General features: G+C 50.5%; 1 protein-coding gene across 7 annotated transcripts in view; it reads left to right on the forward strand.

The window, feature by feature from the left end:
- BAZ2A (bromodomain adjacent to zinc finger domain 2A) overlaps positions 1–12549 on the forward strand; it is a 34502-nt gene that overhangs the window by 19037 nt on the left and 2916 nt on the right. For all 7 annotated transcript variants that reach the window (XM_045789830.2, XM_045789826.2, XM_045789828.2 and 4 more), the window contains 24 exons: positions 520–738; positions 1184–1684; positions 1826–1886; positions 2948–3056; positions 3226–3327; positions 3483–3693; positions 5160–5260; positions 5590–5655; positions 5832–6065; positions 6210–6464; positions 7132–7346; positions 7663–7737; positions 7876–8056; positions 8161–8220; positions 8412–8556; positions 9062–9726; positions 9859–10081; positions 10199–10354; positions 10471–10622; positions 10799–11088; positions 11200–11332; positions 11449–11595; positions 12018–12244; positions 12359–12502. In XM_045789830.2, coding sequence (XP_045645786.2) covers positions 520–738; positions 1184–1684; positions 1826–1886; positions 2948–3056; positions 3226–3327; positions 3483–3693; positions 5160–5260; positions 5590–5655; positions 5832–6065; positions 6210–6464; positions 7132–7346; positions 7663–7737; positions 7876–8056; positions 8161–8220; positions 8412–8556; positions 9062–9726; positions 9859–10081; positions 10199–10354; positions 10471–10622; positions 10799–11088; positions 11200–11332; positions 11449–11595; positions 12018–12244; positions 12359–12502 — 4672 coding nt within the window. The remainder of the gene's footprint in view (positions 1–519; positions 739–1183; positions 1685–1825; positions 1887–2947; positions 3057–3225; positions 3328–3482; positions 3694–5159; positions 5261–5589; positions 5656–5831; positions 6066–6209; positions 6465–7131; positions 7347–7662; positions 7738–7875; positions 8057–8160; positions 8221–8411; positions 8557–9061; positions 9727–9858; positions 10082–10198; positions 10355–10470; positions 10623–10798; positions 11089–11199; positions 11333–11448; positions 11596–12017; positions 12245–12358; positions 12503–12549) is intronic.

Here is a 12549-nt window from a genome sequence, read left to right on the forward strand (position 1 = left end):
GGCGTTGGGCCCTCTAGATAATCCTGTGTCCAACCACAGTTTCATCTCACTGGCTGGCCAGGCCAACTGCACTCTGAGCTGAGTTGGTTCATTTCCCAGGTTCTCTCCCAATGTTCCTTTTGGCCAGGAACCCTGGGCTGTAATAATTCCCTGGATAAGGACTTATTACCACACAGTTGGGCTATTTGGGTTCTAACTATCTCACTAAGAAAACTGTTGCCAGTGAACAATTACCTTTTACCCCCACTGAAATATAAGAAAGGCCCATTTTATGATGGATGCTAGAATTTTGTGTTGGTCTGTGGGTTGATACAGAGCCGATGCTTTTCCCTTCATTTCTACTTCAAGCTTTTACAGTCCCTATAGCCTGGTGACTTTACTGTTTCAGGGAGAGAGCTGTAAAATTTCCTTCATTTAATGTTAGAAAGAACCTTCACATGATGAGAACTAAGTAGAATTGGGATATAGTGAGACCAGTATTTCTTAAATCTTGTTTTCTGATTTTTCCACCTCCTGAAGAGCCAGTGAGTGGAGGACTCTATGGTATAGATGACACGGAGCTGATGGGTACAGAGGACAAGCTGCCTCTTGAGGACAGCCCTGTGATTTCTGCCCTTGATTGCCCTTCCCTCAATAATGCCACTGCCTTCAGTCTCCTGGCAGATGACAGTCAAACTTCAGCCTCTATCTTTGCCAGCCCCACCTCTCCACCTGTCCTTGGGGAGTCTGTCCTGCAAGGTAAGTGAAGAGAGGTAGGACAGAGAGTCTTTGGCCTGAGAAAAGGTGAGAGAACAGTTCCACAGTTAGGGTCTTAGGGGTGGGCGCCTTACTGGGAGCTAAGGCGGGGGGCTGTAGTGGGACTAAAAAAGGCACAGGCTGCTCACTCTGACTTTTGTCTGCCCTGTGCCCAGAACTTGTGGGACTTGGAGTTTGCAGGAAAAAGGAGGCCAAAGGCCTTACTGGCTCCAGGTAAAAGGTACTTCACACAGTGAACGCAGCAGCCTTACCCTTTAACCTTCATGAATGGCCGGGGAGGACAGCCAGAGGCTACTTCATGTTTTCCAACTCTAGGGCAAAGCCCTCTAAGTAACTCTGTCTAGCTTAGTCCAGGTTTGACTGAGTAGATTCTCTTGTTTTGTAGGACACCCTTTTTTCCTTACCCATCTTGTTCTTTGGATTCTAGATAACAGCTTTGACCTGAATAATGGTAGTGATGCAGAACAAGAAGAAATGGAGACTCAGGCTTCAGACTTCCCACCACCTCTGACCCAGCCGGCCTCTGACCAGTCGTCCACTATTCAGCTCCATCCAGCAACTTCACCAGCAGTCCTGCCAACAGTCTCCCCAGCAGTCTCCCTGGCAGTTTCGCCAGCAGCCTCCCTGGAAATCTCTCCAGAAATCTCTCCAGTGGCTTCGCCAGCAGTCTCCCCGGAAATTTCCCCAGTCATCTCCCCAGCAGCCTTCCCAGCAGTCTCTCCAACTTCCTCAGCAGCCCTCCCACCAGTCTCCTCAGAAGTCTCCTTGACAGGCTCCCCAGTGACCTCCCCAAAAGTGTCCCCTGCAGCTTCCCCAGTAGCTGTCCTCCCAACAGCCTCCCCAGCAGATAAGGATGTCAGCACCTTCCCTGAAACCACCACTGACCTGGAAGAGATCACTGGAGAAGGAGTCACTACTTCTGGTAGTGGTGAGTGTCCAGATTCTGTTCCATTCCTAGCCAGTTTAAGGAAAAGTTTCTGTCCTGTGTGGCATTTAGCCCTTCCCTGCTGGCCTGTTTCCCTGTTTTACTTGAATTCTTTACTTGGGTATCCCCTATCTTCCTCCCAAGGTGATGTCCTGAGGAGACGTATTGCTACCCCAGAAGAAGTTCGTCTTCCCCTCCAACATGGGTAAGTGCTCTAGTTTGCTACATACATTGACCTTGACAAATTTAATGAATGACTATAGAAAGAAGGGAAGAGCGGTATCTCATCTGAGATGGAGAGGAATGGGCTAGGCAAGAATGGATTCAAGGACAGTTATCTGCAATGATAATGTCTGAGATTCTTAGGCTTTCCTTCTTCTCCTAGGATCTGCCTCCCCTCACCTATTCTTTCCTTCTCTTGTGGCCACCCGGATTTTTGCTCCAGGGGCTGCAGCTGTTATCTTTTCCAAACCCAACTGGTGACCCTAGAGCTCAGATATCCAAATTAGCTGACTTGTTTTAATATGCTTAGAGAAGGGATAGCAGTGAGTGGGGACTGGCTAAATCCTGATGAATTGGGATTTTTTTTTTTTTTTTTTAAATTAACGCTCTTTGGAGGGGTAAGGACAGGAACAGTGTGTGACCAGAATGAACAAGCCAGTTGACACAAGGGCCTCATAAGAATGACTGTCTTCCTGATTGTCCCCACCCCCACCCCTCTAGGCTACTTGTGGTCACCAAGTCTGAGTTCTGCTTAAAGTTTTGAGAGAAAGATAAGGCTTCGTCTTAGAATAATCTGTTTCTCAGAACACAGAGTTCCTTACTAAACCTTGGCCTACAAAGTCATTTTATGAAGTCAGCCCCAAGTTTACTCTTTTGCTTGCCTCTGCACTCTTTGTCTTTTCTTCCTTTATTCCCTCAAGTCTTCAAGTCTTCATCCTCTTCACTGGAAACCCAGCAATTGCCTTGAATGGCGTTAGGGAGGGGGTTCCTGGCTGCTCATCACACTGACTTTGTAAAGGCCGGGTAGAGGTCTTTCTGGGCCTGTGCGGTTTGGTGTATTGCTTTCCCCTGGGGCCCTGAGGGATTTGTAGAGCTCAGACCTGCCTTCCAGCCAAGATTGTGTCTCATGCTGCGTTTGCATTAACATGCAGTTCTAGTAAGATAGATGCTGGGAGTGTCATCTCGCTGAACTTGGCTCCTGGGATGGCTTGACTGTGGGTAGGGGTGTGACCTGGCGGCAGGGCACGTGTGCTTCTCTGGCAGGTGGCGGAGAGAAGTGCGCATCAAGAAGGGTAGCCACCGATGGCAAGGGGAGACATGGTATTATGGCCCCTGTGGGAAGAGGATGAAACAGTTTCCAGAAGTGATCAAGGTAATGTAGCTTTCATGGGCATCTTACTGGAAGCACAGACTCCTTTCTTGGGCCCAGCGGCAGCAGGCTAGCATTTTCTGCTCTTTGGCCTGTTCTGTTTGTGCTGTTGCTGGACAAAGGCATGATAGGGCTGTGACTTCACTAATGCCACTTGGCCTCCTCCTTTCAGTACCTGAGCCGCAACGTGGTACACAACGTCCGCCGTGAGCACTTCAGTTTCAGTCCCCGTATGCCTGTTGGAGATTTCTTTGAAGAGAGAGACACGCCAGAGGTGCACACCCCAGGGTTAAATATGCTTTTGTTTCTGAGAAAGAGTTGGAGAAGCTGTAGCTTCTTTTGGAGTTTGGAAGTTCTGGGGCATTGACTGATTCAGAGGATATGGTGGCTTGCACCCTCACATTGTAATAGTCTTCTTCGTTACCTTAGGGCTTGCAGTGGGTACAGCTCTCAGCAGAGGAGATCCCATCCAGGATTCAGGCAATTACTGGGAAACGGGGCCGACCTCGAAACACTGAGAAGGCCAAGACTAAGGAAGTCCCCAAGGTGAAACGGGGACGAGGTCGGCCTCCCAAGGTCAAAATTGCTGAGCTGCTGAATAAGACAGATAACCGCCTCCTAAAGAAATTGGAGGCCCAAGGTATAGTGGTATCTTTTACTTACTCTGTGAAGTATTGGAATGTGGGGGTTTTTTTCTTTGTTTGTTTGTTTGTTTTATTTATTTATTAGGGAAAGTGAGAGAGAGAGCACGAGCCAAGGGGAGAGGGAGAAGTAGACTCCACTGAGCAGGGAGCCCAACGCAGGGCTCGATCCCAGGACCCTAAGATCATGACCTGAGCCAAAGGCAGATGCTTAACTGACGGAGCCACCCAGGCGCCCCTGAATTTTTGGAAATGTTGAGGAATTACTAATGCCTGGGTTTTCCAGGAGCATGACTGACTTTAATTATCTGGACAGAATGAATCTGAATCACCTTCCCCTCCCTAGAAAGCAGCACCAAAGCCCCAGCACTTTTTTGGTACTTCAGCAACCTGTTTCTTCTTCAGTTGTTCATACTAGTGGAGCCTTGGGCGGTCCGCAGTTGTTCATAGGAGAGGAGAGGGCTTCCATATCCTTTCTTGCCATCTTTCAGCTCCTTGGCTTATTGGTTTCGGATGTGCACTTTACCTTACTCATTGCCACCATCACAGAGGTTCAGAATTCACATCTGAATACAAAAATAATTGACACTGTTTTAAAGGATAGACAGGTAGGAAATGTGTAACTTTTCAGCAAATATTGCATTTACCCTGATATAGTGTGAAGAATTTGAAAAAATTTGGAGTCTTCTGACTCCTATTCAGAGTTCCAGCTCTGCCACATTCTGACCATATTACCTGGAGCAAGACACTTAAATTTTGCTAGAACCCTATACTGGGTTATCTGTAGATAGTATCTGTCTAATTTAGAGGATTGCTATATAGACATGGTGGTGGTGTGACCATGCCAGAATAGAATAGGTACTATCCTATCAGAAACATCAATTCTAAAACACTGTATTGTTTGCAGCATTCCACTTCAATATTCAGTATTCCAAAAGCAGAGAAATTTATATTTTTTGGTAGAGCAAGACATAAGAGCTGAGCATAAGCAATAGCTATGTCAGTATTGATCCAGTTCTGCTGAGGTATCCATTATTTGAGCCTTTTCTTTCTGGCACATTCTTTTTTATTGGTGCTTCCAACTTTGGAGACCACCCTTTTCCCTGGCAGTTTGGTTTTGTTTTCTTTCTCTGCTCTGAAATCAGTCTGTGGGTTGCTGCCCCAGCCGGGTAGCCTGGAAAGGAGACAGGTTACAAGGCTCTTCTGCCATTGCGGCCTCTAAGACCCCTTCTGAAGTAGTCTAATCTGTTCCAGGGGCTGGGACTTCTGGGCAGGAGATTTTTGAATTCTTTGTGCTGCCCCACAGCAGGTGTCTCTTCAACATTTTATTATATATACCAAAAAACAAAACTAGATTCTTCAAGGAGCTGCTTAGGAAGTCAGCTTTGTGACAGGAATGTGCTGCTCTGAGTGCTGGAGATCAGTCTGCCTGCCTCACTCTTCATTTGTCTTTCTCTCCTCACAGAAACACTGAATGAGGAGGATAAAGCAAAGATGAGTAAAATCAAGAAGAAGATGAAGCAGAAGGTACAGCGAGGAGAGTGTCAGCCTACTATCCAAGGGCAGGTGAGGGCATCAGAGAGCTTTCTCAGTGGGTTAGAACTTTCCCTGCAGTCTGCTTCGCCATCTCTTCTTCCTTCTCCCACATTCCCCACCTCCCCCCATGTAGCAGCGTTCCTTCATTACCTGGAATTGGGGGGGGGGGCTTGATTTAGAGAATTGGGCTTGTTCAAGAATCATGTGGGCATCTCCAGGGTGAGAGAATTGATCCATTGCCAACCCCTCATCCCATCTCTCACCTCTCCTCCCCAGCACCCTTGTCTGTTTTTGAATCCTAGCCCAAGCAGAGATGCTTTCAGAGTTTGAGGAGAAATGACTTCCCTTATGGTTTACAGGCCAGAAACAAGCGGAAACAAGAGGCCAAGAGCTTAAAGCAGAAGGAGGCTAAGAAGAAATCCAAGGTAGGTGCATGTACACACAAGTATAACTTTGAAGTCACCAAACTGACCTTGCAAGACGCGCGTGAGTTGGTCCTGTTTTATAGCCACGCTTCTGGGCTCTGAGCTGGGAGGGGGGGGAACAGGTGGTGACTGGAATCTTTATGGAACTCTGGTCCCTCTCTCCTTTGGGTGAGTAGGCTGAGAAGGAGAAGGTAAAGACAAAGCAGGAGAAACTGAAGGAAAAAGTGAAGAGGGAGAAGAAGGAGAAGGTAAAAATGAAGGAGAAGGAGGAAGTGGCCAAAGGCAAGTCAGCCTGCAAAGCCGATAAAGCGCTGGCCGTGCAGAGACGCTTGGAGGAGCGGCAGAGGCAGCAGATGATCTTGGAGGAGATGAAGAAGCCCACAGAGGACATGTGTCTGACTGATCACCAGGTAGTGAGGGGAGAGGAACAGGTCCTGGGTTCCTGGGTCCTGGAGGGGCCAGTTGTGAAGACATTTCCACTAAAAGAACCTCCTAGATATCCAGACTGTTGCCTTCAGGTATGTTTGACAACCCTACCACTTTTATCCTTACAGCCCCTACCTGACTTCTCACGCATCCCTGGTCTGATCCTGCCCAGCGGGGCCTTCTCAGACTGCTTGACCATCGTGGAATTCCTGCACAGCTTCGGCAAGGTGCTGGGCTTTGACCCTGCCAAAGATGTGCCAAGCCTGGGGGTTCTGCAGGAGGGACTCCTGTGTCAGGGTGACAGCCTGGGTGAGGTGCAAGATCTGCTGGTGCGGCTCCTGAAGGCTGCACTCTATGACCCTGGCCTGCCGTCCTACTGTCAGGTGAGGGCCTTCCCCAGGCAGGTTGGGAGGGCCTGGGATCCAGGGCTGTGTCTCAGTTTTGCTTTCCCTTTAAGTTAAACACATGAAAGTCCCTCCCTGAAGTGATCAGGACAAGTGAAGGGAGATCTGTTTTTTTCCTATTTTGTTTTCCTTATAATTTTCCCTTCTGTTTGTCTTCCTGACTTCCCTCTACTTATTTTATTTTCCTTTATTTTACTACTTCTACTACTACTACTTCTTCTTCTTCTCCTTCCTCCTCCTCCTTCTCCTCCTCCTCCTCTTCTTCTTCTTCTTTTGTACCTTTCCTTTGTCTTCTCTCATGTTAGCACCTTTCATTCTTTTCTCTTTTCACCCCATAGTTCTCTCCTAGTGTATTTTCTTGTTCCAGATTCATCCAGCCGGTGTTGTTCCACTTTTTCTTTTTTTTTTTTTTAAAGATTTTATTTATTTATTTGACAGAGAGAGACAGCCAGCGAGAGAGGGAACACAAGCAAGGGGAGTGGGAGAGGAAGAAGAAGCAGGCTCCCAGCGGAGGAGCCCGATGTGGGGCTCGATCCCGGAACGCCGGGATCACGCCCTGAGCCAAAGGCAGATGCTTAACTACTGCGCTACCCAGGCGTCCCTCCACTTTTTCCTCTTAATTCCCATTCTCCTCTCCTCCAAACAGTCCTTAAAGATCTTGGGGGAGAAGGTGTCCGAGATCCCACTGACAAGAGACAACGTATCTGAGATCCTGCGCTGCTTCCTCATGGCCTATGGAGTGGAGCCAGCCCTCTGTGACAGCCTGCGCACGCAGCCTTTTCAGGCCCAGCCCCCCCAACAGAAAGCTGCTGTCTTGGCCTTCCTTGTGCATGAGCTCAATGGCTCCACCCTCATCATCAAGTGAGGGTCGGGGGTGGGGGTGGTTACTGTGTGCCTTGTTCAGAATCAGAGGGAGAGGGGTTTAGCCTTCCAGAAGTCCCGGGTGATGCATATCCACTGCCATGCTCTGGAGATGCTGGAGCGACTTGGGGACTGGATGTTAGTACCTTCCCAGGGGGAAGCTAAGCCTGCCTCTGCCATTTATCCAACCTAGGCCCTAGGATGAAACTCCTGTTCAGCTGCAGCCCCTTTACCCCTGAGCCTCTCTTCTTTTTTGTGTGCTTTTAGTTTGTGCTACCACTTCTACCTCAAAATCTCATTCCCTGTTCCTCTGTAGTGAGATCGACAAGACTCTGGAGAGTATGTCCAGCTACAGGAAGAACAAGTGGATTGTTGAAGGCCGGCTCCGGAGGTAGGGATGGGACAGAGGGTAGGGCCTAGAGAGGAGAGAAGGCGGAAAGCTTGAAGCATTGCCAGAACTTGCACTTGGAACCAGTGCTTGCAGCGTCTCCCATTCCTCAACACAGTTTTTCCCTTAATCTGTTTTAAGACTGAAAACTGCTCTGGCCAAGCGAACTGGGCGGCCTGAGATAGAGATGCAAGGGCCAGAGGAGGGCCTGGGGCGGAGGCGCAGTTCTCGCATCATGGAGGAGACCAGTGGCATGGAGGAAGAGGAAGAGGAAGAGACCATAGCGACTGTCCATGGCCGTAGGGGTCGAAGAGATGGAGAGGTACTAGCCCCACACTGAGGACAGTGGGAGTTGGAAATAAATTATTTCTCTTTCTTGAATCTAATAATTCCCTTTCTCTCATTGTCCATCTGTTTCTTCTCCAGGTTGATGCCACAGCATCAAGCATCCCAGAGCTAGAGCGCCAGATAGAAAAGCTGAGCAAGGTACTCTGCTCTAACCTCCCAGGAGCTGGGGCTTGGGGCTGGGAGAGAATTTATCACCTTGTGAGTTGTACCCCAGATGATAATCAGTTTTATAGGGAAGCTGAGAACCATTGCCCAACTCCCATATACTGGACAGAGTCACTCTTTCGAAATGTGTTTTTTATTCCTCTTTCTTTCCACTGCCTACCCAGCGTCAGCTCTTCTTTCGAAAAAAGCTGCTTCATTCATCCCAGATGCTTCGAGCAGTCTCCTTGGGTCAGGACCGCTACAGACGCCGCTACTGGGTGTTGCCCTATTTGGCTGGTATCTTTGTGGAAGGAACAGAGGAGAGCTTAGGTAGGTGTTTCATGGGAGCCTGAATTGAGTCCTATCTAACAGAGTTAACCAGTTCCTTTTCCTGTGTCTAGTCTTTTTGGGATTCTTTCATTTCATGAGAATCACTGTGGCATAGTGGTTAAGAGAACAGGCTCTGGGGCGAGACTTCACACCTACCTGCTGTATGCTTCAGTCTCCTCATTTATAAAATGGGGATGATAATAGTAGGTATACCTCACAGGGCTGTTGAGAGGATTAGGATGAGTTAATACTCTTTGGATAGTGTTTAACATTTATTTGGTTCTTAATAAATGTTAGCTTGTGATTATGCTGCTGCTTCTGGTTACTTGGGAGAATAGTGTTTCTTTCCCAGATACATTGTCGGCATAGAAGTTGTTCCCAGTTGAATCTCAAAAGGGGGATTAAGTCCAAGGGGAAAAGAAAATGTATATACTGTATTTATACACCTTCTTTCCTTCCCCTTATGTATCAGTGCATGTTTTAAACTCTTCACTTTTCTCTACAGTTCCTGAGGATATGATAAAGCAGGAAACTGACTCCTTGAAAGTGGCAGCCCGTCCAGCACCCAGCCCAGCCCCCTCCTCCCTGAAGAAGGAGTTAGCTGGCTCCAGCACCTCTGCCAGTACTCCTACTCGTGCCCGAGGCCGACCTCGGAAAACTAAGCCTGGGTCTCTGCAACCCAGGCACCTGAAATCCCCTAGCCGGGATCAGGGTTCAGAACAGCCTGATGCCCAGCTTCAGCCCGAGATTCAGCCCCATCCTCAGCTTCAGGCTCAGCCCCAGCTCCAGCCCCCACCCCAGCTTCAGCTCCATCCTCAGCCCCAAAATGGGTTCCTGGAGCCAGAAGGCTCCCCCTTGTCCTTGGGTCAGAGCCAGCACGACCTCAGCCAGTCAGCTTTCCTGTCTTGGCTGAGCCAGACTCAGAGCCACGGCTCCCTGCTGAGCAGCTCAGTCCTCACACCTGACAGCAGCCCTGGAAAACTGGACCCAACCCCATCACAACCCTTGGAGGAGCCAGAGCCTGATGAGGCGGAATCTGTCCCTGATGCTCAAGCTCCGTGGTTTAACTTCTCAGCCCAGATGCCTTGCAATGCTGCCCCTACACCACCGCCAGCAGTTTCTGAGGACCAGCCTGCTCTCTCCCCTCAGCAGCCTGCCTCCTCCAAGCCAGTAAGTAGCCAGAATTAGTGGTATGCAACTCCACTGCCTGGCTGCGGGCTGCTGCTGAAGCTAGGGGAAGGGATAGGGCCGTTGGGGTCCTGTAAATGTGGAAATGCCCTCATCTTGTGTTCCATCTCACAGATGAACAGACCCGGTGCGGCCAACCCCTGTTCTCCAATACAGCTCTCTTCTACGCCCTTGCCTGGGATGGCCTCTAGGAGGCGAACAGGAGACTCTGGGGGCACGCCACAGAGTCTTACAGGGCTAGGACAGCCAAAACGGAGAGGGAGACCCCCCAGTAAGTTCTTCAAACAGATGGAACAGCGTTATCTAACCCAGCTGACGGCCCAGCCTGTCCCCCCTGGTGAGTGCCCTTGAGGTGGCATGGGGAGAGAGTATAGGTAGGAGTGGCATCAGAAAGGGGCCATGGGGTTCATAGCTGGTTTCCACTCCGCACCCCACATATGTAAACTCTTCCCAGAGATGGGCTCTGGCTGGTGGTGCATCCAAGATCCTGAGACATTGGATGCGACGCTCAAGGCCCTGCACCCCCGAGGTATCCGAGAAAAGGCACTTCACAAACACCTCAACAAGCACAGGGACTTCTTACAGGAAGTCTGCCTACGGCCCTCCACTGGTAAGATAAATACTTTGACCCAGCCTGAGCTAAAGAGCCCAGGGGTAAATATTGAGCTGCGACTGCGGACAACAGCCTCATTGATGGGCCTTTCTCTCTGCCCTCTGTGTTCTCAGACCCCATCTTTGAGCCTAGTCAGCTACCTGCCTTTCAAGAAGGGATGATAAGCTGGTCCCCCAAAGAGAAGACCTATGAGACAGACCTAGCTGTGCTTCAGTGGGTAGAGGAGCTGGAACAACGCGTTATCCTGTCTGATCTGCAGATTCGGGTACACGGGCTGGCACTGGATAGGAAGTTGTTGAGGGGGAGGCGGTCATCTCTTGTACTCTGTTAGGAAAAACCCTGGGTCCCCACTTCACAAGTGACCTCTTATGACACTAGATTTTTTTCTACACTTAGTTTTCTTCCTTTACAATGAGTTCTATTCCACTCTCCCACCTGCAGGGCTGGACGTGTCCCAGCCCAGACTCTACTCGTGAAGACTTGGCCTACTGTGAACATCTGCCTGATTCCCAGGAGGATATGACCTGGAGAGGTCGAGTTAGGGAAGGACTGGCACCCCAGCGTAAAGCCACCAACCCACTGGACCTGGCTGTGATGCGCCTGGCTGCCCTGGAGCAGAATGTGGAGCGGCGGTATCTCCGGGAGCCCCTCTGGCCGGCTCACGAGGTGGTGCTGGAGAAGGCCTTGCTCAGCACGCCCCCTGGGGCCCCCCAGTGCGCCACTACAGAGATGTGAGTGCCCCCTGCCCCCATACTTGGTCTCGGGGAGGACGGGTACGTTTAATGGATCCTGCTCCTCATCCAAAGGTCACCGCTTTCTCCCCCCACCCGCCACCCCTCCAGATCCTATGAGATCACCCCTCGCATTCGGGCCTGGCGCCAGACACTTGAGCGGTGCCGGAGTGCAGCCCAGGTGTGCTTGTGCCTGGGCCAGCTGGAGAGGTCCATTGCCTGGGAGAAGTCCGTCAACAAAGTGGTAAGAGGCTGGGAGAGTCTGGGAAGGTCGAGGGGGCAGCCAGCTCCTGGGGGAAGTGGGGTCACTGCAGGCAGAGGCTTGAGGACTCACTTTGCCTCGTCATACCCTTGGTCTAGACCTGTCTCGTCTGCCGGAAGGGTGACAATGATGAGTTTCTTCTGCTTTGTGATGGATGTGACCGTGGCTGCCACATTTACTGCCATCGGCCCAAGATGGAGGCTGTCCCAGAAGGAGATTGGTTCTGTGCAGTATGTTTGGCCCAGGTAAGGCTTCTGTTGTCTCATTCCCACTCCGAAGCAGTCCTACTCCGAAGCAGAAGTCAGAGGTTTTCTTTCTCATCCCGTTTATCACCAGTCCTACAGGTAGCAGCACTTCCTACCATGCCTCAGTGTCCCTGTGGGAAGAGCTCCACGCTAGGTGCAGGGAGACTTGGGTTCTGGTCCCTCTTGGGACAAGTCACTTAAAATTTTTGTTGCCTCACTTGCTTTCTTCTGTACAGCGGGAATGATCATATTTTCCCTTTTACCCGCCGTATTGGATTATGTGAGTAGATGTGCGTGCTGGCCGATTCTTGGAAGTATTTTGAAGCCTCAGTCACACTGAGACGAATAGGGACGGTAACGACCTGGAGAGCAAGCTGAGCACGTCTCCAGCTGTTGTGACCTCACCCTTTCCCCATCCTCAGCAGGTGGAGGGAGGGTTCACTCAGAAGCCTGGTTTCCCAAAACGAGGCCAGAAGCGGAAAAGTAGTTACGAGCTGAACTTCCCGGAGAGCGATAGCCGCCGGCGCCGGGTACTATCCAGGGGCCGAGAGAGCCCAGCGGTGCCTCGGTACTCAGACGAAGGGCTGTCCCCCTCGAAGCGGCGGCGATTCTCGATGCGGAACCACCACAGTGATCTCACGTTCTGCGAGTGAGTTGAATGAATTCTGGAGACGACTGGCTCTGCCTTTGCCATAGTAGGGGCTAAGAGAGGTCAGTGGGTTTCCTTCCTGAGATGCAGCCGTCCCTGTCCCTTCAATGACAGGATCATCTTGATGGAGATGGAGTCCCACGACGCGGCTTGGCCATTCTTGGAGCCTGTGAACCCACGTTTGGTGAGCGGGTACCGGCGCATCATCAAAAACCCTATGGATTTTTCCACCATGCGGGAGCGGCTGCTCCGGGGAGGGTAGGTAGACGTCGACACGTCTCCCGGCTGTCGCGTCATTCCTGTGA

Source organism: Ursus americanus, chromosome 17, assembly GCF_024610735.1.
Source record: "Ursus americanus isolate L20-20 chromosome 17, mUrsAme1.1.p, whole genome shotgun sequence".
Classification (NCBI taxonomy): Eukaryota; Metazoa; Chordata; class Mammalia; order Carnivora; family Ursidae; genus Ursus; species Ursus americanus.